Source organism: Aotus nancymaae, unplaced genomic scaffold (assembly GCF_030222135.1).
Source record: "Aotus nancymaae isolate 86718 unplaced genomic scaffold, 86718_ANA_hifiasm-v0.15.2.pri h1tg000210l, whole genome shotgun sequence".
NCBI classification, from domain to species: Eukaryota; Metazoa; Chordata; class Mammalia; order Primates; family Aotidae; genus Aotus; species Aotus nancymaae.
In genome coordinates, this window is record NW_026988625.1 from 160,291 (window position 1) to 183,940 (window position 23,650).

The 23,650-nt window shown below is 56.6% G+C and overlaps 2 protein-coding genes across 3 annotated transcripts; one reads left to right on the plus strand and one right to left on the minus strand.

The window, feature by feature from the left end:
- Positions 1 to 3,492: 3,492 nt before the first annotated feature.
- On the plus strand, positions 3,493 to 5,889 carry THAP7 (THAP domain containing 7). The gene is made up of 4 exons (XM_012466522.2): positions 3,493 to 3,789; positions 4,212 to 4,367; positions 4,874 to 5,014; positions 5,225 to 5,889. The coding sequence occupies exons 1-4, from the start codon at positions 3,710 to 3,712 to the stop codon at positions 5,775 to 5,777; spliced, it is 930 nt and encodes a 309-aa protein (XP_012321945.1). The 5' UTR covers positions 3,493 to 3,709; the 3' UTR covers positions 5,778 to 5,889.
- A 1,688-nt stretch (positions 5,890 to 7,577) lies between these two features.
- LZTR1 (leucine zipper like post translational regulator 1) lies at positions 7,578 to 23,377 on the minus strand. 2 transcript variants are annotated; one of them, XM_012466509.2, is made up of 21 exons: positions 23,178 to 23,377; positions 22,663 to 22,725; positions 19,662 to 19,718; positions 17,934 to 18,013; positions 17,371 to 17,479; positions 16,660 to 16,743; positions 15,850 to 15,907; positions 15,110 to 15,249; positions 13,823 to 14,024; positions 13,284 to 13,439; positions 12,748 to 12,858; positions 11,978 to 12,070; positions 11,713 to 11,808; positions 11,463 to 11,628; positions 11,006 to 11,175; positions 10,707 to 10,863; positions 9,872 to 9,998; positions 9,634 to 9,783; positions 8,907 to 9,012; positions 8,740 to 8,820; positions 7,578 to 8,473 (listed from the first exon to the last, which is right to left on the minus strand). In XM_012466509.2, exons 1-21 carry the CDS (start codon positions 23,375 to 23,377, stop codon positions 8,357 to 8,359), a joined length of 2,523 nt encoding a protein of 840 aa, XP_012321932.1. In that variant the 3' UTR covers positions 7,578 to 8,356. The 2 variants fall into 2 exon arrangements, with proteins under 2 accessions (XP_012321932.1, XP_012321933.1); XM_012466510.2 differs by lacking the exon at positions 23,178 to 23,377 and adding an exon at positions 21,345 to 21,457 and having other exon boundaries at positions 22,663 to 22,682.
- Between the last annotated feature and the right edge of the window lie 273 nt (positions 23,378 to 23,650).

Here is a 23,650-nt window from a genome sequence, read left to right on the forward strand (position 1 = left end):
TCTCACAGCTGTGTGTGTGTGTTTCTCAGGTGTCCAGGAATTTCATGCTAAATGAAGGCTGCTTTGGTCTCAATTCTGTCTAGGACAATCAGCTTCTATGCTGGAACTGCTGGATTTCTCTGTAAAAGCATTCTATAAACCTAGTTTCTGATCCTCCCAACAGCCCCTGACGTATTGTAATCTCCATTTCTTTTTTTTTCTTTTTTTTTTTTGAGACAGAGTCTCACTCTGTCATTCAGGCTGCAGTGCAATGGCCTGATCTCAGCTCACTGCAACCTCCATCTCCCAGGTTCAAGCAATTCTCCTGCTTGAGTAGCTCCTGAGTAGCTGAAATTATAGGTGCCTGCCAGTATGCCCAGATAATTTTTGCATTTTTAGTAGAAACGGGGTTTCTCCACGTTGGTCAGGCTGGTCTCAAACTCCCGACCTCAGGTGATCCGCCCGCCAAAGTGCCTGGATTACAGGCATGAGCCACTGTGCCCAGCCAACTTTGCTTCTTTTTTGAGTTGGGGTCTCACTTTCACCCAGCTGCAGTGCAGTGGTGTGATCATAGCTCAGTGCAGTCTCAAATGCCTTGGCTAAAGTGGTCCTCCTGCCTAAGTTCCTGAAGTAGCTGGAAGTACAGGTGTACTTCATCATACCTGGCTAAGTTTTTTATTTTAGAGATGGGGTCTTGCTATGTTGCTCAGGCTGCTTTCAAACTTCTGGACTCAAGTGATCTTCCTGCCATGGTCTCTCATGTCTCGGGTCAATTTTTTTCTTTTTTAATATAGGAAAAGGGCCAGGTGTGGTGGCTCACACTTGTAATCCCAACACATTGGGAGGCTTAGGTGGGAGGATCACTTGAGCTTAGGAAGCAGAGGTTGCAGTGAGCCAAGATTGCACCAGTGCACTCCAGACTGGATGACTGAGTGAGACCCTTTCTCAAACAAACAAAAAAAAAAAACTGGACAAGGCCCAGGTGAGTGAGTTCAGTGCTTGAGTCCAGGAGTTCAGGATCAGTCGGGTTAACATGGTGAAACCCCATCTCTACACAAAATACAAAAAAATTAGCCAGGTGTGATGGCATGCACATATAGTTCCCACTACTTGTGAAGCTGAGGTGGGAGGATCACCTGAGGCTGGGAGGCAGATGTTGCAGTCATTCCATGATCACACCTCTGCACTCCAGCCTGGGTGACAGAGCAAGACCCTGTCTTAGAAAAAAAAAGTTAAAACATGGGTTTTTCATTGTAAAAATACTTACGTTGTCCAGCTACAGCGTCTCACACCTGTAATCCCAGCACTTTGTAACCCCAGTGGGTGGATGGCTTGAGCCCAGGACTTTGAGACCAACCTGGGCAACATGGCAAAACCCTGTCTCTACAAAAAATAAAAAATTAGCTGGGCATGGTAGTACATTTCCTGTAGTCCCAGCTACTCAGGAGGCTGAGATAGGAGGATTGCTTAAGCCTCGAGGTTAAGGCTGCAGTGAGCCAAGATGGCACCATTATACTTCACTCTAACCCTATCCCTCTTCACTCCAACCCTAGAGCAACAGAGCAAGTCCCTAGCTCCAAAAAAAAAAAAGGTGAGTGTGGTTGGTGGCTCATGCCTATAATCCCAGCATTTTGAGAGGCCAAGGTGGGTGGATCACCTGAGGTCAGGAGTTCAAGACCAGCCTGGCCAACATAGTGAAACCCTGTCTCTACTAAAAATACAAAAATTAGCCAAGTGTGGTGTCAGGTGCCTGTAATTCCAGCTACTTGGGAGGCTGAGGCAGGAGAATCGCTTGAACCTGGGAGGTGGAGGCTGCAGCCTAGAACCAATTATTAAAACGGTGTTTGAACTGGTCCACAGCTCTAATTTTTCATGAGCTATCATTTGAGGCCAATATAAACTTCATTCTATGTTCTCCATCTCCAACAGGCGGGCATTAACTACCAGCACCCCACAGTGGTCGCTGGGAGAGATCTGGCCAACATGCAGCGGGCTGTGTGAATGCTGAGCAACACCGTGGCCATCACGGAGGCCTGGGCCTGCCTGGACCATAAGTTCGGCCATGCGTACCTTTGCGGACTGGTACGTTGGGGAGGGCATGGCAGAAGGCAGAAGGGGAGTTCTTTGAGGCCATTGAGGATCTGGCAGCACTGGATAAGGATTATGAAGAGGTGGGCGTGGATTCCGTAGAAGCTGAGGCTGAAGAAGGCAAACAGTGAGGGGAGGGTGCGGCAGGCAACCATCCCTTTGTATTCCCCACCATAACCTTAGGAGAGCTAATTACCTATTAAAATTTCTGTATTGCGATATTGTTTTTCTCCTGTGTTGTACTTTGACAGATTCCTCCTCCAGATAACCTTCCTTTTCCAAGTACGTTTCTACGGGAAAAATTAAAGATCTGTTTTCTTGCAAAAATTATTAAGCATGTCGGTATGTTTGGTAATTGCTTTACTCCCCTAATGGAGATTTCAAACCACTTGACTGAGGGAATTAGGTAAAAATGCTTAATTTTACCTTTTTTTCTTTTGAGACAGAGTCTCACTCTGTCGCGCAGGCGGGAGTGCAGTGACGTAATCTAGGCTCACTGCAGCCTCTGCCTCCCGGGTTCAAGCGATTCTCCTGCCTCAGCCTCCGGAGTGGCTGGAACTACAGGCACATGCCACCACACCCGATTATTACTATTATTATTATTATTGTATTTTTAGCAGAGATGGGGTTTCACCATGTTGGCCAGGATGGTCTCGATCTCCTGACCTCGTGATGCGCCCGCCTCAGCCTCCCGAAATGCTGGGATTAAGAGGCGTGAGGCACAGCGCCTGGCCTATTATTTTACATTTAAACCTTCTGAAGTCCTTAAATGGAGTGGCTATTTTCACTGAGTCTTAGGGGAAGAGGTGAGGGCTCAGGTGAGGTAGCCTGCCGGGTCATGTGTCCAAGGACTCCGCAGGCTGAGCACCGTAGTTCCCGACGCTGCTTTTTCACCCGCATCCTCAGCTTCTTCCCGACTCCGTCACGCCCCGAAGGTGGCCACAATGAAACCTGCCCAGCCCACGTCCCCAGTGTAATCAGGGGCATTCCTCGCCCTCCCTCAAGTCCCCCCGTACTCGGCAGTGAGCGCAGGCTCTGGTTTCTGTCGGGTTCTCTTGGGCAAGCGTCCCAGGCCCGGTTTTCTTTCTTCAGTCAAGTCTTTCCGAGGCGAGCTGTCGCCCCCGCGGCTTTCGAGGCTTCCAGGGCACTGCCGCCTTTCGCTCCCGGGCCGACCCGTACACTGGGGCCGCTCCATCGTGCCGGGGTGTTTACAGAGAAGAGTGAGCCCTGAACGGACGAAAGAGAAGCCCACGTGTGTGACACCACTGGTAGTCTGGGAACGGAGACGACGCAGGCGCAACTAGAACTCGCACGCTCGCACCGCTTCCGAATCCAGCTAAGACTTCACCCTGCCCCGCCCTACGGGCGGAGCACCGCCGACTTTCCAGTCTCTATGGTACCAACTTCCGGCGCGCGCCACCCCTCGCGAGACTTCGGCGGCGCAGCAATGGCCAGATCGTGAGTGCCGCAGACGGGAGTCTATAGAGAACCGGCTGGGACGGGGTCGGGCGAGAACAGGCCGGGAGCTGGGGGAGACTCGACGGGTCAGACCCCCTCCTGGGGAAGAGCGGCGGCTGAAGGCGAGAGGCTGCTTTGGATCCCCAGACAGCCGCTCGCGACTTAACTCCCGCCTCTTCCCTAGATGCCGCGTCACTGCTCCGCCGCCGGCTGCTGCACACGGGACACGCGCGAGACGCGCAGCCGCGGCATCTCCTTCCACAGGTCGGCGCGCGTGCGCGGGCTGACGTGCGCATGCGCTGGTTGCTGTTCGCCTCGTTGGGCCGCAACTGCGTAGACGCTTCGCGCCTTTCTCGGGTCCTAAGGAACCTGGAACCTGTGGGTGGGAAGTGAAGCAGGATGGTCCCGGCGGGACCGAGTGCTGTCGGGAAGGGGAGAACGGGAAGTCTAGCCTTGGACCTGCCCCGCTCTGACTCTTACTTGCCAGATGACGCTGAGCAAACTGCTTTTCTTCTCTAGGCCTCCATTGCCTCGTCTGTGCCCGGGCGGGTGGTGCTTACCCGGCGGGGTCGCAGGGAGGTCTCGTGGCGGCGCGTGTTGGGTCTGCTTTTCCCCAGCGGGGAGCTTGGGCAGCATGAGCCCAGGGCTGCGGACAGTCTACTGCTCACGGGTTTGTGGCTCCACAGACTTCCCAAGAAGGACAACCCGAGGCGAGGCTTGTGGCTGGCCAACTGCCAGCGGCTGGACCCCAGCGGCCAGGGCCTGTGGGACCCAGCATCCGAGTACATCTACTTCTGCTCCAAACACTTTGAGGAGAACTGCTTTGAGCTGGTGGGAATCAGGTGGGCCTCCCTGCCAGCCAACGTTGGGGTAGGATGTGGGGCTTCAGGCCGGATTGGGACAGCTGCAGGTCCTGGAAGTCCCTTGAGCAGCCTGCCAGGCAGGCCGACCTGCTTCCAAGGGGGCTGTTTCCTCTTCCCAGCTCTGTACAATGAAACCCACCCCCAGGATCACTGCCAGTGACACAAGGGAAAAACATGAGCCTTTCCAGAGAGTGTTCTTCAGAGCCCCAGCCCTGCCAGCGAGTCCACAAATCAAAGAATTCCTTTTTGGAGGTCAGCCCAGCTCTGCTTGTGCAGGCTTTCCACACACCTCGACTTAGAGGAGTACTGCAGGGAAGCGATTGGTGTAGTTCTAACTTGGCATCCCCGAGACTTACCGTTTGCACAGTGCTTTCCAGCCTCCCACGGCGCTAGTGCTGGGGAAGCTGTTCCGGGGTGCTGGGGGCAGATTGGCTTGGGGAGGCAGCCCTTGCTCTCCAGCTCATCTGAGGTGCTTTTCCCCACAGCGGGTATCACAGGCTAAAGGAGGGAGCAGTCCCCACCATATTTGAGTCTTTCTCCAAGTTGCGCCGGACATCCAAGACCAAAGGGCACAGTTATCCATCTGGCCTCCCTGAAGTCACCCGTCTCAGGCGATGCAGGAAGCGGTATGTGGTACTGGTGGGGAAAGCCCCACTCCCACCCCTAGGCCGAGGGACTGGTCTCTGGGTCATCTGTCAGCAGTCTAGCCAGACAGGGTTCTTGCTGCACAGAACCTGTGGATCAGGTTTGGGTGTTGGGGGGTTAGGTGGCCTGGTGGCGTGGGGTCTGGCAGGCCCTCAGCCTAGCCCATCAGTCTCTCTCTTCCCCCTTACCAGCTGCTCGGAGAGCCGAGGGCCCACAACTCCATTTTCTCCACCTCCACCTGCTGATGTCACCTGCTTTCCTGTGGAAGAGGCCTCAGCACCTGCCACTTTGCCAGCCTCCCCAGCTGGGAGGCTGGAGCCTGGACTTAGCAGCCCCTTTTCAGACCTTTTGGGTCCCCTGGGTGCCCAGGCAGATGAAGCAGGCTGCAGTGCCCAGCCTTCACCAGAGCCACAGCCCTCCCCTCTCGAGCCACGGCCAGTCTCCCCATCAGCCTACATGCTGCGCCTGCCGCCACCTGCGGGAGCCTACATCCAGAATGAACACAGCTACCAGGTGGGCAGCGCCTTGCTCTGGAAGCGGCGAGCTGAGGCAGCTCTTGATGCCCTTGACAAGGCCCAGCGCCAGCTGCAGGCCTGCAAGCGGCGGGAGCAGCGGCTGCGGCTGAGACTGACCAAGCTGCAGCAGGAGCGGGCACGGGAGAAGCGGGCACAGGCAGATGCCCGCCAGACTCTGAAGGAGCATGTGCAGGACTTTGCCATGCAGCTGAGCAACAGCATGGCCTGAGGGAGGGGCCACTGGACTGACGGAGGGGCTGCCCAGCAAGGCTGCAGCCTCCTTCTCCCTCAGAATCCACCATACCCACCAGGTGCCATAATAAAGTGGATTCTAGAAGGAGGCACTACTGTCTGGCTCAGCTGGGGGCTGGAACCCCTCTGGGTACTAAGCTTGCTGCCCCCAGACAGTGGCTGCAGCTCCCAGAGGGCTCAGTCCAAGCTCTTCGCCAGGGAGACCAGAGAGCCTGGCTTTCACCCCTCAGAGCTACTGGTAGACCGGTAGCAGCCAGCCAGTGCAGCTTCTGCCCCACAGGGTTTTCTGAAGGGGCAGGATGTTGTGAGTAGGGGCCAGGAAGGCAGTTCAAGGCACCCTTTCCATGGGATCTGAAACAGCCCCAACTTAAGCCAGCCAGCCCCTTTGAGAACACTCCTAAAACCCAGTCCGGATTCAGTTCTCAAACAGGTGCATGACAAGCTTCTGTCCAGAGGCCTCATCTGCCTGGTGGGTAAGCAGGGCAACCCCCTCACTGCTCCCTTCAGTGCTGTCTCTATCTGAAAAACAGACAATGACAATGATCAGCCTCCTGGGGCACACCAGCAAGTAGTGAAGCCCCAACAAGTGACATTTCCAGTCCCTGGAAGTCTGGGAAGAGGTGGCTAGAACTTGGAGACAAGCACTCGGGTCCTGGCCTCAGCATCCTTTTCCTTCAACTCCCAGAAACCTGGAAGGCCTTGCCGCAGCTGAGATTCTCAAACAGCTCCATGCATGGGATGATTCTCACTGTGAGTTTGGCCTCTCCCTGCCAAGGAGCACAACTGAATTCATTTCAGTCCCAGAAACTGCCACAAAAATTTTGTAAAATTTGCTTTTTAGGACCCTTGGCATGTAATTTCATTTATTCACATGTCTAGAAAAGACAATTGAGGGTTCAGTGATGGGGTCAGCATAGAGCAGGGTTTGCAGACTAGTTCAAGGAGGCTTCTGGGCTGGCCCCTCCAGGCGGGGTTTGGAGGAGGCTGCCCTGTGGGAGTGGCAAGAGCCACATCTTGTGGAAACTGGGTAGGTGGTTCTGTGGCCCCACTGAGTGACTCACACCTGGCCCACTTGGCTGGCTGCCCTGGCCTGCACTCCACTTCGACTTGTTGACATATCCTCGCCAGCCATAGCCCTGGGCTTCTGTGTCCTCACCACAGGGCCTTTTGGCTCAGCCTCTGCCCCTGCTCCTGCTCTCCCTTGTTTCCCAGCTCATCTTGCACCAGGCCACTTCCTAGCTTGCGGGCTGCGTATGGCTTTCTCCTGTCAGCTAAGCAACTTGCCACTCAGGGCCCCCCATCCACGTGCACACAGCCACAGGCAGAGGAGGAAAATGAACTCTAAAGCCAGAAAAGAGCAGGTCACTTCTCCAAGGTGAGCTGTGGCTTCATGGCAGCCATGACAAGAAAAGGGGTCCTGGAATCCTGTTCCCAGTAAGGCAACACTGGTTCCCCGGCATCAGAGTGGACTCGCATGTGGCCCTCACTAGGGCAAGAGGGCAGCCCACCTTCCACAGCAGCCAAGAGCACGGTACAGGGGCAAGACAGGGCAGGAGCCCACTCCAGGCCTCCAGGATTCCCCTGGGAGGGGCCAGCCTGGAGGCCTCCACAGCTCTCCCCAGTGTGACCAGTTCACCCCAGGTTGGGGAAGGAGTTGACAGCATGGCTAGAGACAGGTTAAGACCAACTAACCTACGTCTGGGGGTCTGCCAAGCCATGGGCCACACAGCAAGTTTTGGCTACAGGAGGGCTGAGGGGCTGAGGCCAGCAAGGTGTATGTGGTAGGTAGCACTTCTGTGGCTTTAATGAAGGCTTAACTATGACAGAATACTCAGTGAGGGACACGGGACTTTGCTGGCTTCTTCCCAGCCCAGCCCTGAGCCCTGACATGCACACAGGTGGGCTGGGATCCTTCGGCCCCTGTGAAAATCAGGCCCAGCCCAGCCCAGTCAACCTGGGAGCTGACCTCAGGGCCCTTCACTCCAAGATTCACCTCAAGTCATGTGAGACCCACATATCATGGTCCCCACTCAAGTTCCGGTGGGAGGAGGAGCCCCTTACATGGATCTCAGTGAGGGTGGGCAGGGCAGGAGTAGCCCAGACAGATTCCCTGGTGCAGGGGCAATTCTGCCAAGCCTCCTTCCACACATTGGAGGGGCCTTGGTGACAGGCCCCAGTGCCTGGGTCCACAACACGCCCAAGCTTCGGACGCCAGGCCGAGCTCCACAGGGTGGGAAGCCCATCTCTCCCCACTTCTGGTTGGTGTCCCCATCACTGAGCCGTGACCTTGCACCCACACTACACCAGGAGAGGGTGCCAGCAGGGGAGGGGGTCTGCTTCATCATCCGCTCCCTGTGGGACCTGTGTCCTCAGTGAATTGAGGCATCTGGGGCCACACATCCCCTCAGCTCTCTTTGGAGGCTCTGGGCACCCTGAGCCTTGGCCTGGCAGATGCACCCACTCTGCCATAGGTACGTGTGTGGCCAGTACAGTCTTCTCAGTGGGCAGGGCAAGCAGGCACGGCAATTCTTCACACTGGGTAGGCGCCACAGGGTCTCAGATGTCGGCGCCCAGCTCCGCACACTGCTTGTCGGAGATGTGGGAGGCCAGGGAGTCTATGATATCCAGCAGCAGCTGCTGGCTCAGCAACCGCAGCGTGGGCAGCTTGGAGACCTGCAAGGCAACCAGGCCAGAAGGAGATGGTACCAGATCCACATAAAGGCCAGGGTGGGCAGCAGAGCCCTCTATGGCCCACCCTGCTCAGGGCTCAGGCTGGTCCCGAGGACGGGGCTAAGTGCGGCCAGTTGTGAGCTACTCTATTTCGCTCACCCTCAGGGCCCACAACTGCAGGAGACCACAGAGCCTGGGCACCCCTCCCTGCCCAGGCATGGTCACTGCCAAGGGGAAGCAAGTCCTGAAGGGGAGGCTAGAGCCCTGACCTTGGTGAACTGGTGCACAATGATGTGCAGGCAGTGCCGCTTCATGTCCAGCGCCTGGGTTTTGTCAGCTGCCTCCAGGATCTGCAACGGCAGGGACCTTGAGGCGCTGCCCCTTTCACCCCGGCTCAGTAGCAGCTGCAGCCATAGGCACGGGGCTGGGGGGCTACCTGCAGCACGTTCTGCACTGTCACGTTCATCTCTAGGTTTTGCTTGCAGTACGCTTGCAGCCGGTTGTTGTAGAAGCCGTAATAGTAGGGGGCCGCAAACAGGTACCTGGGTCCTGGTTAAGGAGCTGACCAAAGAAAGCTGGTCCACCCACATCACCCACACCCTCCCAGGGAAGGACAGGGAGGCACGCAGCTGGAGTCCCAAGCTCACCAGAGGCCAGGCTCCAATCCAGCCCAGACGCCAGCGGGCTCTCTAAATGGATTCTGAACTACTTAGTGGGTCAAAGGTCCCATTCAAGATCCAAAGAAAATCATAAATCCCCTCCCCAGAAAAATACTGTCTGCACATCTGCAGTGCTGTTCCATGGCCTTGCAGGCCTAACAAGCATCCTGACCCCCCATGTTCAGACCCCTACTGAAGTGACATAAGAGGAGTAGCACCACATCCATGCTCAACTGTCACACAAAGCAATGACCAACCCCATCCTCTGGGTGACTGTGAGGGTCAGGAACCCACTGGTTCCTCCTGGCTGCAAACCCCTCCCTGCCAGCTGCCACCTGCTTCAGAGAGCACCAGGTCCAGCCCCAGGCACCAACAAATCTTCTGGAGGGAGGTGGTGGGCCCAGATCACCCAGCCCAGGCAGGACAGCGGGCCTCAAAGCTGCCCAAGGCAGGTGCTGGGACCCGTCAGTGGGGACCTGGGAGTTCCCTGGGGCATGAGGATGCAGCGAGTCCTCAGGCGGCATGTTGACCTCGCCGTAGTAGATGTAGCGCAGCATGGACTCGAAGGCCTGCCTGCTGGGCACCATCTCCCCGATGGAGATGTTCACCTGCCCATCCTCGGGCATGAAGGACCGGAACATGGCTTCAAAGTAGCTGCAGACAGCGAGTGGAAGACACCCAGCTCTCAGTGAAATGAAGACACCATTCAGGCCCACCTCCCCTCCTATCCAGCCCTACCCACCTGGAGCGGGCGGCCAGGATGGCCTTGTGGGCCGGCCGTGGGTGCCCATCCAGCAACAATGTGATGTCACAGAACTCTGCACCTGCCCCCTCTAGGTATGCCTTCATGTCCTGGATGAGAGACGTGCCTGGGGGTGGGAGGGACCCTGAGCAGGTACAGCCTGGGATTCTGGCCTTGAGGCCCCACAGCACTACCTTCCTGCACATCTGCCCATGTTGCTTCCCTAAACAAAACTTCACCCAGGCAGGAGGCTTCACTCTGGCCCTGAGGCACCATCAGCCACATTCTGTCCTCCCTTGGCACCCTGGCTGACTCAAGCACTGCAACCCACACACAGTCCACCCCCCAGCGTCTCATCTTCCACCCAGCCTGCTGTGCCCCCTTGCTTCCCTCATGATCAAGCCCCCTCCAGGTCCACCACATGGCCTCTGGTAACTGCAGATGTCACCAAGAGCCAGCAACTGGGGTCAGCACAGGCCCCAGGGAGAGCTGGGGGAATGAAGGGGCCTGTGACATTACAAGCAAAGAGAAGTCCAGAGATTGATCACTGTGATTCTGGGCCATCACACCTGACATCCCAGTCCGAAAGAGGTGCCCCATGTCCACCCCCAGAAATCAGCTCAGGAAATTCCAGTTCACCAGGACACAGTCCACTGTGGCAAGCCCCATGGGTTGGGGACTTCTGCATCTGTTTCTGCCCTATACCCAGGAGAGCACTCTGGGGTCCCATGGCACCCACCCCAAGGGCCTGGCAGGTGCTATGGCTCCCAAGTCTCCTGCCACAGATGAACACCATCGCTCCCAGCCCCCAGGGAAGGGGAATGGGGCTTCCTACCAATGTCCACCGGCTGGTCCGAGGGAGTACGAGGGGGCGGCTGCTGCTTCCGCCGCACAATCTCCACAATCAGTGGGGAGGAAAGGCGTTCGAACTCTTTCATCATGATCACCTGGTTGAAGTGGGACTCCTTCACCACGAAGTTCAGACAGTGCTCCTGGGGCAGACAGGCACAGGCAGGCAGGCGGGGTCAAGCCAGGGCTTCAGGCAGGGTGAGGGACTCGCAGTGGTGGGCAGGGAGGGGGCCTAGACCTGAGCACACCCCACCCAGCCCTGGTCACGCTGACCCCACCCCACACCTTGAGCTGGCTCAGCTGCAGCCGGGCGGCACTCTCGCACACGACCAGCACGTTCTGCAGGTCCACGGAGGCCTCGATGTACTGGCGGCACAGCTGCTCCAGGCGGCACAACTGGAAGCTCAGCGCCAATTTGTACACATCCATGATGAGCAGCACGTCCTCCACGTGGCCTGCGCCCCAGAGCCCCCGAGTCTCAGGGAGCCGGGGAGGGAAGGGCGGGGCACAGGGCCCAGGGCTCCCCCCATGGAAGAGTGTGGGTTGGGGCCACCAGGTGGGAACAAGGTCTCAGGGGCCTCAGATGGCATCCAGCTGCAGTGATCATGAGTGATGAGGGTGACCGCAACCTACGAGTCTCAGGGGCCCCATCGGTAAGACAGGGTTGGCAGCACCCACCTCCTGGCTCTGCTGCCCGCATCCCAAGCCACACCAATCCTGCTCCACCCCCACCCAGGCGGACCTTTCCGTGGGTATTTGATCTTGTCGGTGTAGAGGAACTGCATGAGCACCTCGAAGGGCCGGGCCTCGGCCTCCCGGATGGTCACGTGCAGCAGGGGCGGCCGGGCCCCACCCACAGCCATGCTGGGGGCCTCCCTGGGTACTGGGGCAGCCTCCTGCTCCAGCTTCTGTGGGGAGAAGGGAGCTCAAGGGCACCCCAGTGGACATCAGGCATGGCTGTCAGGTCAGGACAGCGCAGGTAAGCACCTCACCTGGGCCAGCCGCTCCCGCGCCTGCGTGATCTTCCTGCGAAGCCAGCGGCTCCGCGCTGTGACAATGGCTACATGGCCCTGCACACACTCCTCCTTCTGCACAAAGAATGATGCATGGGCAGAAGGCAGGGGACCCTCACCCCAGAGAACAGAGACCCAGCTGACCAGGGTCGGCACCACTGGGCCAGCAGCTGTTCTTCTGAGGGCCAAAGTTCCCACTGCCTGGGCACAGCAGGCAGAGCAGGGCACAAGGACAGGCACCCACCTCACCCAGCACGAACTCCACGTCGCAGAACTGACGGCTCTCCCACAGCCGCCCATAGTCCTCATGCAGCGTGCATTTAGGATAACAGGAGAACTGCAGGAGGGGCCCAGTGAGGCCAGATGTTGAGGACGGCAGAGTGGCCTCAGTACAGCCACGCAGGCTGACCCTGAGGTCCCTACCTGGCCCATGCTGACCCTCAGGGCCCAGGAGGCAGGTGCGCCTTGAGGAGAGGAAGCAGCCGCCACCCCACTCTGAAGCGATGGCCTGGGTTCAGCCTGGGCACCTGCAACTGTCCATGGCCCCATAGCAGTAAGGGCTCCCCCACCAGTCCCGCCTTCAGTTGGGCCGAAGAGTTCTGCTGCCTCCACTCTGCCTGGACCCGCGTCCACACGCTGGCCCCCACTGTGAGTCCCTGCCCTGACCACTTGCTCCTCCAGGCCTGGGAAGGGGCTGTCAACACAAGCCACTGTCAGCCCTGGGCCAGGCTGTGATGCCTGTGAGGCTCCAGTGCTGAGCCCAGCTTGGCCCGGCTCCCTCCACTGCCTCTGCCATGAACCCCAGCACCACCCACCTGCCCCACTCTGCACAGAGGCTGCCCACTCTAGTGCCACCTCAGCCTGCCCTCAGCCCAGAGGGGTCCTCCCAAGGCTTCCATCCTGCCAGGTATGGCTCTGGCAACAGCCTGGGTAAGCCCCGCCCCCCACTTGGCCTGTTTCCCATCTTGGGGACCTGTCCACCCAGCTGGCCCTACAGGCCCACGGGCCCCACACCTGGAACCTGTACATCTCCCCGCTGCGGATATTGTTGTCCACCGTGCCCCCGAAGATGTACATGGCATCCGAGATGACAGCAGCCGCGTGAAAGAGCCTCCCGCTGGGTAGCTGGGGGACAACAAGGCAAGGTGGGATGGGGGCGGAGCCTCCACAGTGGAGTTGGTGCAGCCAGGCAAGGGCAAGGATGTGGTACTTCATGGCCATGAAGGGCCAGGGGGCAGGATTCCCAAGGAAGGAGGGCCCTGGGTACAGCTACAGACACAGGCAGGAGCTGGTGCCCATGCGGGCGAGTGGGGCATGATGGGCCATGGAGACCCTCAGAGTGGGCAGGGCACTCGGGCCAGTGTGTGGCACCGACCCCAGAAAGCTGCAGCCTGGCCAGCTGGGCGAGGGCTCCCAGCCCTGCACCTCCTTTGTGGCGTGACCCTAAGCAAGTATTTCTCTGGGCCTCAGTCTCCCCATGTGTGAGAGGGGCTGATCACAGGACCTGCTTCAGAGGGTGATGAAGTCTTAATGAAGGTCCTGGCCTGTACCTCCGATGCGGGCTGGGTGGGCTGCTTAGCTGAGGTGGTGCCAAAGTCCAGGCCAAACACGTCTCGGGACTTCTTGAAGCCACCCCGCTCCTCGGAGGTCAGGGTGGGCACCTCCTCAGAAGCACAGGCTCGCTCGGGCACTTCAGCCCCACCAACCTGAAGAGGAAAGACACTTGGGCATGAGATTAGTCGGCAAGAGCAGGTAGGTGCCCAGAGACCCCCACCATCCTGGCCTCGATGGTGTGCTGCAGACCTTTCCCGGCCAGGGTGGGCTTCCCGGGAAAGGTCTACAGCACAGCAGCCCCATGCAGCCATGGCGGGGTGTGGAGCGTTAACCCCCTGCAGACTGTGGGGCGAAGCTGGGGCTGGAGGCTGGGGAAGGTGTCCGGGGCTGAGACCCAGGTGTCCTGGCCTGGCTCCTGGGAGCTGTCTGGAACCCCAGGGGGCCCCAAGGCTGTGAGGAGCTGGGGAGAGGGTAGGAGCAGGGTAGGAGCCACTGGTGTCCAGCCAGCAGTCAGGACCCCCTTGGGAACTGTCACCTCGCTGTCAGAGCTGGGCTGGACAACCTCCCAGGTCTGGAAGTCCACATCATAGCAGTGCAGCTCGTTGGGCAGGGTGTTGTCGGCTGCACCCCCAAACACATAGAGGTGGCGGTCAAAGGCCACCATGGTATGCCCATAGCGCCGCTGCGGGGGTGGTGGGGAGCCCCGGAGCAGGTGTTCAGTTGGGATGCGTGTCCACCTGGGGGTACACAATGAACCAGTGCTGGGCCAGGAGCTCCTGCTCACCCTCTGGGTCTCCCCATCACCCTCACTGGGAGGTCCTCACTGGGAGGTCCCCCTGCAGCCCCTACAGTGACTAGCCCGGGTCCAGAGGGAGGGCCTAGACACCTGCACTGAGCACCCCTCACCCCATCCAGCGCTGGCACCAGCCCTGCCTGGCTCCATGCAGCCTACCTCGGGATCCTGCCACAGTTCCCCCACCCCCCATGAGCAGGCAGCAGTGACAGACAGGAGGGTGGCATCTGACCTTCCAGGCAGTCCTGCTCTCTGGGGAGTGAAGTTGTGCAGAGACCATCGCAGGTCACTGCCTTCACGCTGCCCCGTCAGACCGTCCCCATCCTGGGAGCTGCCTGCACCCCATATCCCGATGCTGCTACAGCACCTTCTACCTTCCGGGATTCCCAGCACCTCCCACAAGTCCTCTCTTTTGCTATGTTAGCTGAAGACTTCAGAACACATCCTGGCCTGGCAAGGCTATGCCATCTGGCTTCATGCTGAGCCCCAGGCCCCTGACAGGTTCCCTCATCCTGGGGTGCCCTGCCCTTCCTCCCACACACCCCTGGCCTCCAGGGAAGCTCCCAAGTCCCTTCCCAAGCCCCCTGCACCTGCAGCTCACACTCCTTGCGCCCTCTCCTCCAGCCCTGTTGCAGGGGTCAAGGGCTGGCCGACAGCCAGGGGCAGCACAGGCCACAGCTCTCAGGGCTTGCAGGCCCCTCTGAGCTTCTGTCATCATTTGAGATCTATGCGGGCCACGTTTGTTACTGGTGGCACTGACTAAGTCATTCACAGGGAAAGGGATGTCCTTCACATTCAGAGGGAAGCCTAGCCAGGGGCTTCCTCACCAGGCCTTGCTGAGCTGTAGCCATATCCTGGGGGCCTGCCAGGGGCACCACACATCCTTGCTCTGGGCTGTAACCTCCTGTTGTTTGCAGAGCTCAAAAGGACAGTTACCGTGGCCACCAGGTGCAGGGGGCATCCTTCATATTCAGAAGGATTCAGGAGCACTGACCATCCTCCCCCAGCCCTGCTGGCCAGAGGACTCACGTCTTGTCCTTGAATTCAAACTGGAAAAGGTTGTTGGTTATCTTGGCTCCGCTTTGCCCGGAGAACACAAACATCTTGTCCCGGCACACGGCCACAGGGAAGTTGCAGCAAGACGGGGGGATCTCACCACTCTGGGCCACCTGCAGAGGGAGAGGACAGCTCAGCCCTGGCCTCACAGGGCCCACTCGCATTTCACCACACTCAAGACTGCTGAGATGGCACTGCTTTTATTCTTGAAACTTCTGCAGATGAAGGTTCACAGATTCATTTGTTTTGGAACAGCTCATAGCCACCTCAAGGGGCCCAGCTGTGGACAGCTGAGGCTACAGTCATCAGGGTTAAATCATCAGGGGCTAAACTCATGTTTTTCATGTCTGGAAGACTGAGAAAAAAAAAATTATGAATAAATAAATAAATTCCATGTTTCTAAAGGGCAAAGCAAGCCCAGGGGGAGCTCCAGAGAGCAGGACACTGGATAGCAGGCTGCCCTTGCTGCACTGAAATAAAGGGTGGATTAAAGCAAAATCACATCCCTCACACGTGGCACTCTGCCCATCCAAAGCCTTAAGTCACTATGCAGCCACAGTGAGGAACTGGTCGTGAAGGCCTGCAGGTCGCCAGGAAGGAGAGTGAGGCTCAGGTCAAGGCTGGGCTTTGCAAGGGGATGAAAGCAGCCTCGACCCCCAGCCTGGTTCCCGCTGCCTCCCACCTCCCTCCACCTGCACCTTGGCTCCCCTCACCTCCTCCCAGCAGGTGAGCTCTCGGTCCTGGAGGCCAATTGTCCACATGTCATTCAACCTGCATTAGGACAGACCAGTGAGGACCCCTTGGGTTTAGCTGTCACGGTGGGTCTGGTCCTGGCTGGAAGGGATGGCTACATGGAAGAGCCCTACCCCCACACAGGATAGGAGACTTGTGTGGCGATGAGGCAGGAACTCCCGTGTGGGGTGGCAAACACTGCCTCAAATCCCTGCCATGCCGGGCCCCTGCCCAGCCCAGACAGAGCAAGTACTCTCATGCCTGACATCGGTGCAGTGTGGCGGGGCCAGCTCCTCACTCGATGTCCCTCCTGGGTGGGAGAGGACACAGATATTGCAGACACCACCACCACCACCACTGCACTGTTAGGAGTTTCTGTGACGCTGAAGCTTTGGGAAACAACCACATGCTACTTTTGTAATCAGAAAAAGAGAGCAAAACCAACTTTCTAAAATAAGGAGGAAAAGGCCTTTGGCCTGGGCAAGTACCAGGGCTGGGCCTGAGCCTAGGCACCGCCCACCCACCCACTGACTTAGCCCCCAAGGGCGATTCCTGGCTGAGGACCCTCACCCGAGAAACTCAGGTAGCCACAGGGATCCACCCAGTGGCCCTCACCTCCATCTGCCCATCCTCCTCTTCCCCCATCCCCCTCCCAAGAAATCCCCAGACAGAATGGCACTCAAAATCCACCAGGCAGAGCTCTCCCAGCCTGAGTCCTCAAATGCCAGGACGGTCTGCTCCAGGTCTCTGTGCAGTTGGAGGTGGGGTGCACAGGCCGGACCACCACCCACCTGGCATTGCCATCATAACCAGCAAAGATCCACAGCTTGTCACTATACACCGTGGCCCCGTGGGCTGACCTAGCGACTGGCAACCTGAAACGCAAGGGAAGAGGGGAGGGAATGAGGCTGCCCAGTGCAGATCTGAGCCTCCCAGCACGTGGCCAGTGCAGGGGCCACAGCATGGCCACATCTGCCTGACACTGGGGCTTCAGGGCCTCCACAAAGCACTGGGAATAAGCAACAGCAGCAGGCAGCTACAGAGGCACAGAACCTTCTCCTTGGTGCCACCAAAATATCAAAGGAGGTGCTTGAAAAGCAGGACCCCAGAAACGCTATCAGCAGTATATTGGGTCTTTTTTTTAATTTTTTTTTGTGACAGGGTCTTGCTCTGTCTCCCAGGCTGGAGTGCAGTGGGGCATTCATAGTTCACTGCAGCCTTGAACTCCTGGGCTCAAGTGATCCTCCCACCTCGGCTTCCCAAAGTGCTAGGACTACAAATATGCACCACCACGCCCAACCCATTTGGGTCTCTTCTGAAAGGAGGGAATCTAAGGGCTGGGAGCAGGCCATGTACAGCTGCCCCCGGGGGATCCCACCAACCCCAAGCTCCCTGCTACTGCATGCCTTCAGGGCCCTCATCTGGGAGGCGACAGGGGGCAGACCCCAGGTCTACTGCTACCCAGGACCCAGCCTGTCCCAAATGTTTCTGCAGTTTCTCACCGTCCTTCAATTTTCCACTCCGTCCACTGGCCAGTTGCAAACTTGTATTCAAAGAGGTCATTTTTATTCTTCAAGTTAGAATTGGAATAAATGTCCCCAGTGTAGCCCCCTGGGTAAAGAGAATAAGGAACCATCAAACCCAAAGGCAGGATTTAAGGTTTCAAACTTAAAAGGAACCCTCAAACCCAAAGGCAGGATTTAAGGTTTCAAACGCTGGGAGATGGAGCAGAATCTGGCCCCATTGAAAATTCATAAGCCAGGATTCCCTCCACAAGCACCTACTGCCCGCCTGCCTCTGTGCTGGGCTCTGAGGACACACAGAAATGAGCAAGACACTATTTCCAGTCATAGCCCAGAAAGACACCCAACCCTGTGAGCTCAGGGCCATTAGGGCAAGGGGCCCCAGATCCAGCACAGAATTCAGAAGACTGGCAGACAAAGCCAAGGGTGGACAGAGCCCCTGCTGTGCACAGCACGAGCACAAAAGGTCCAAGCTTGCAGAAGGGCAGGGTATCTGTGGGCCTCAGGGCAACACAGCCGCTGGGAGGCAAAAGGGTACTTACCAAAGACAAACATGCTGCTCCCGTAGACAACAGCCGAGTGGTGGTAACGGGGGGCCGGTGGGGTCCCAGTGGTAAAGGCCCTGAAGTGGGCACAGGGGTGGTGAGGGTCAGCAGGGCTCACCCATGAGGCATGAGGTCCACACTCCCACAGGGTGGCCCTGCCACCCCTGTGCTGCCTTTCTTTTTTTTTGAGACAGTTTCCCTCTCTCACCCAGGCTGGAGTGGAGTCGTGTGATCTCGGCTCGACCTCCACCTCCCAGGTTCAATTGATTGTCCCGCCTCAGCCTCCTGAGTAGCTGGGATTACAGGCACCCACCACCATGCCTGGCTACTTTTTTGTATTTCTGTAGAGGTGGGGTTTCACCATGTTGGCCAGGCTGCTCTTGAACTTCTGACCTCAGATGATCCACCCACCTCAGCCTCCCAAGGTGCTGGGATTACAGGTGTGAGCCATAGCGCCCGGCTACCTTTCATTTTTGTATTTTGAAGGTAATACCTGTCTCATTATAGAAACTTTAAAAAAAAATCACCAATAAGGAAAAAACAAAATAGGCACTAAAACTCATGCAAATTCCCATTACAAGAAAACCTCTGGCAACACCTTGAGGTCTTCCCTAAACACCTCTCCGGTGCATATTTATGTTTCCATGGAATTTTTTTTTTTTTTTTTTTTGTAAAGACGGGGTTTCACCATGTTGGTCAGGCTGGTCTTGAACTCCTGACCTCAGGTGATCCACCCACCTTGGCCTCCAAAGTGCTTGGATTACAGGCGTGAGCCACCACGCCCAGCCTCCATGGAATTTTTAAAAATGGAATCACAAAATATATTTTGTGAACTGCTTATTCAACTCACAGAATGTGACCAGGTCCTTACGCTACTCTAGGACCATCCACATTCCTGCTCTCAGCAGCAGTGTGGCATCCTACAGCACGGGGTCCATCAATTTCATTTAATACCTATCTATCTAACCATCATCTATCTATCTACCTACCTATCATCTCATCTATCATCTAATCTATCACCTATCTATCTATATGATCTACCTATCCATCATCTATCTACCTATCATCTATCAATCTATCTATCACCTATTGTCTATCATCTGCCTATCTATCTATCATCTATCTTTCTTTCTTTCTTTCTTTCACCTATCTATCTATCTTTGTTACCTGGGCTGGTCTTGAACTCCTAGCCTCAAGGGAGCTTCCCTCCTCAGCTTCTCAAAGCACTGGGATTACAGGCATGAGTCACTGCGCCTTGCCTTTACATTTTATGTACTGAATCCATTTACACTACTTACATGCGGCTACTCCTTTTCTGAGTTTTATACTTAAGCAATTTCTGACAAATAATTGTGAAACCTTCAGAATGATTTTTAAAATTAATTTGTAACTATTAGCCATGTTACAAAATCAAGTGTGAGAGAAATGACACAGCAATTTCTGTACCCATACTAGCGCCAGCCTCGGGGCAGAGGTGGGCAGCCCAGAAGGGTGCCACCCTGTGTGCCCAGCTTGGCAGCTGAAGGTGGTAGGCAGTCACTTGATCTCCTCAGCCCTGATGGGGTGGCTCTGGGTGTGGCATCCCTGGGACTGTTGCTTATCTCCTCCTGGAAGCTTCTTTCTAGTTTCCCATGATGAGTGAGACTCTGCTAGCAACCGGGACCCAGCACCGTGCCACTGTGTTCTAGGAGGAAAGGAAGGGCCCTAGAGTACGGGGCCACCTACCTGCACCAGGAGCAGTCTTTCACATCAAACCGCAGGAGGTCATTGAGCATGGTCTTCCTGAAAGGCAGCCAGAAGGAGGGTGGCATTAGTCAGGTCTGCTCTGCAGGGACCCCAGAGATGGGAACTGCATGTAGCCAGGGTGGAGTAGGGGGCTGTTTTGGGCTGCATCACTAACCCAGCCAGGCAACCAGCTGATGCCCAAGAACAAGAGTGGTGATCACAAAGGAGGCTCCCCAACTAATGTGGGCACCAGGGCTGCCACACAGGCAGCCACCAGCCTGCCTGGCTTAGGACCAAAGCCTGAACGTGGCCACCTGGAACCCAACCAGCAGCTGATGTGAGGGCATGAAATGGCCCAAAGGCCAGAGTCACCCTCATACCTCACCCCAGCCTCCAGAACCCCTATTTACACACCCCAATCCCCTTCCTCTGCGGCTGTACCCCACAATGCAAGTGCTTGCCCATGCCTGAGGGGAGGCCCTTTGCATCTCTCTGATCTTCCTGTCACTTCTTTAAAAAAAACTTTTTTAAAAGGCTGGGCATAGTGGCTCATGCCTATAATCCCAGCACTTTGGGAGGCCAAAATAGGCAGATTACCTGAGGTCAGGGGTTCAAGACCAGCCTGACCAACATGGTGAAACCCCGTCTCTACTAAATATACAAAAATTAGCTGGGTGTGATGGCACACGCTTGTAATCCCAGCTACTCAGGAGGCTGAGGCAGAAGAATTGCTTGAGCCCAGGAGACAGAGGTTGCAGTGAGCCAAGATTGTGCCACTGCACTCCAGCCTGGCAGACGGAGTGAAACTCTGTCTCAAAAAGAGAGAGAAAGAGAGAGAGAGAGAGAGAAAGAGAGAGAGAGAATGGGCTGAGCTAGGTGGCTGACACCTGTAATCCCAGCACTACTTTGGGAGGCTGAGGAGGGTGGATCACTTGAGGTCAGGAGTTCAAGACCAGCCTGGCCAACATGGTGAAACCCCATCTCTACTAAAAATACAAAAATTAGCTGGGCATGGTGACAGGCACCTATAATACCAGCTACTCGGGAGGCTGAAGCAGGAGAATTGCTTGAGCCTGGGAGATGAAGTCTTGCTTTACTGCCCAGGCTGGTCTTGAACGCCTGGCCTCAAGCAATCTTCCAACTTCAGCCTCCCAAAGTGCTGGGATTACAGGTGTCAGCCACCGCACCTGGCCCCTGCCACTTCTTTATTGCAAAAGCCAATGTAATAATCATGGTAAAGATACAATTAAATAGAAAAACAAATCCACTGGCCATTGCACCACCTAACATGACCGGCTGGCATGTTACTACCCAGCCCTTGGGAAGAAGGGCAAACTGACAGGAGCCCAGTGCCCCCTCACGCCCAGCCTATGCTGGATGCCCCCTCACTGTCTCAGTCTGCCCCACTGGGTGTGCTCCCACCTCCATTTCACAGATGGCGACAAAGCCTAGTGGTTCAAAGGCTGTGTCTGAGGCTATGCAGCCAGGAAGCCAGGAGCCTAGAAGCTAGTGGTGTGACTATGATACTTCCCCTCCCTCTCTCACTTGCCCCACGTGCCGCAGGCCATCCTTCTTTGTACTAAGACAGTCTTTACAAAGTGAGACAAATTTGTATCCTATTTCTTTGTCACATTCCAGCAAAAATGTTTCTGCTTATTGCTACACAGTTGTCATAGAAACTACCTGCTCAGGACACTCTTGAGGATGAAGGTCCCCCATTTCCCACTTGCTGCCCTGCACTGGACACCAAAGCCTTTTCTGGTTTGGAGGGTTCTCATTAAGGCTCCAGTAAACACCTGTGGGTAGATGCCTCTTCTTTATTTCATTCCTTCATTTGACAAACATGTATTAAGTTTTCTAGATGCTAGGATACAGTGGTAAAAGGAGCACAGGCCCTGCCTTGACTGAAGAGTTGGATAATAACCAACATCTGTATGCCTCAGGAACAAATGAAGATGGTAAGAGGCATGAAGGGGAGGCAATGGTTTCCGGTGGTCCAGATGGCCAAGGAAGGCCTCAGTCACAAGAAGCATCAGAGGAGAGGCAGGAAGGTGAGGGGAGAACGGGTAGTGCACAGGCCTAAGCAGGGGGGCACTTGGTACAATCCAAACATAACAAGGCAACCTGTGCAGTCCCAATGCAGTGAGACACTGAGGGCAGAGGAGCAGCAGACTCTCATGAGGTTGGGCTTTTACTCAGAGAGGCAGAGAGGCATCACAGGAGGATAAGCCAAGGAGGGACATGCTCTGACTTGCACTTTTAAATGGGTTCCACCGGCTACAACTGGGGAAAGAGAGTGGGAAGAAGACAGGCTTGAAGCTGGGGCCATGCCCAGGGAGGCTCTTCTGCCCAGTCTGCAGACCCTGGTGGGGTCCTGACTACCCCACCATCTTCAAGCCAGCCCCCCAGGGAGGCCTGCAGAGGACCAAAGCTGAAGAACCAGTAAGAGGCCAGCCCTTCCAGGGCTTCGCACAACTGGTCATGTGCAAATACTCCACCCTCTGCATAAGGAAACCAGCCACAACTTAACTGGAGACAGTTCATGTGAAAGGAGGAGTGCCCACCAATAAACATCAGGTTGTTGCCTGATGTTTGCAGCAATGTGGGAAAACCTTCACAAAAAAATGAAAACTGCATGAAATAAAAAAAACTGTGTCCTCCATACCAGATGAAGCCCAGGGAAAGAAAAGTGCCTCGCAGGGCTGGCCGCAAAGAGGGTTGTGTTTCTTTCAAGGCTGCGTCTACTCAGAACAAGAGGGACGTTTCCACATACTGAGCATGTGCCACCCACTGGAAGCTGTGCTGAGGACCATGAGTGCAGGATCTCATTTAATCCTCACCACCAGGGAGGTGAGTGCAAGGAACCTCACAGACAGGGAAACTGAGGCTTAGAGGCACTAGCTAACATCTGAAAGGACAGTAATGGAGCTGGACAGGCCCAGTCCCTGACCGCAGTACTTCTCCCTACCTGGTCCAAACACTGATGCTCAGACTCACTCACCCATTGTCTCCACCAAATACATAAATGGCATCTTTATAGGCCACCACTGTGTGCTTGCTGCGCCTGGAAAGAAAGGAGTGCAGGGAGGTGAGGACAGGACCCTCCTGGGGGGCACCCAAGGAATGGGACTAAGCAGGAAAGCTGCCACAGAAGTTAGATATCATCTCTCAACTGCTAAGATCCATAACTGCTAAGGTAACACCAATTATCCTGCAAGTGAGGACCCCTGACACGGCTCCAGGACTCTCTGGACTCCTCACCCCAGCTCAGAGCACCTGGGACCCCAGCCCAATATCCACAAACACAACTTAGTTCTAGTACCCTGACCGGGTCATCGGGCTCTGGAACTCCCTCAGAACCCTCTCCTCTGCCCTGAACAGAGTCCTGTACAGCACCACCCCCCGTTACCAGAACCCACCCCAGAACACTACGCCCCGGCCCCACCCCTGGACCACGCCCTGTGACTCTTGCAGGTCGCCCCTCCTGCCCTCAGGACCCACTGAAGCCCACCGTACCGGGCACCCACGAATTCGTCGCAGGGCGGGAGGCGCCGCCAGCGATGCACTGTTTCGAAGGGCCCGAAGTTGAGCGTCAGGTACTCCACACTGTCCGAGCAGCTGTGGTCGAAGTCCACGCTCGGGGCTACCTTAGACCGCGCACCGCCTGCCAGGCCCCCAGCCCCGATCTGGCCCCCAGTGCTGCCCGGTCCAGCCATCCCGGGTCCACGCCGGATCCGCCGCGCTGTCTGCAGAACTTGCGGCCACCGCCCCGTGCCGCCTACAGGAACCACATTTCCCGGCGAGCCCTGCGCTGACGGCGCGGCACTTCCGGCCAGCGCCGCACTTGCGGCCTTTAGCTCTTCCCGACAACCCTAGAGCTGGCCAACAGACCGCGGGCGAGTGCGGGGTCGTGTTGCCGCGTGGCGAGCGTGGGACTTTTTGGGGACTGGTGCTGGGCTGTCCCTTCTAGTGAATGCGGTGTCCCGTCC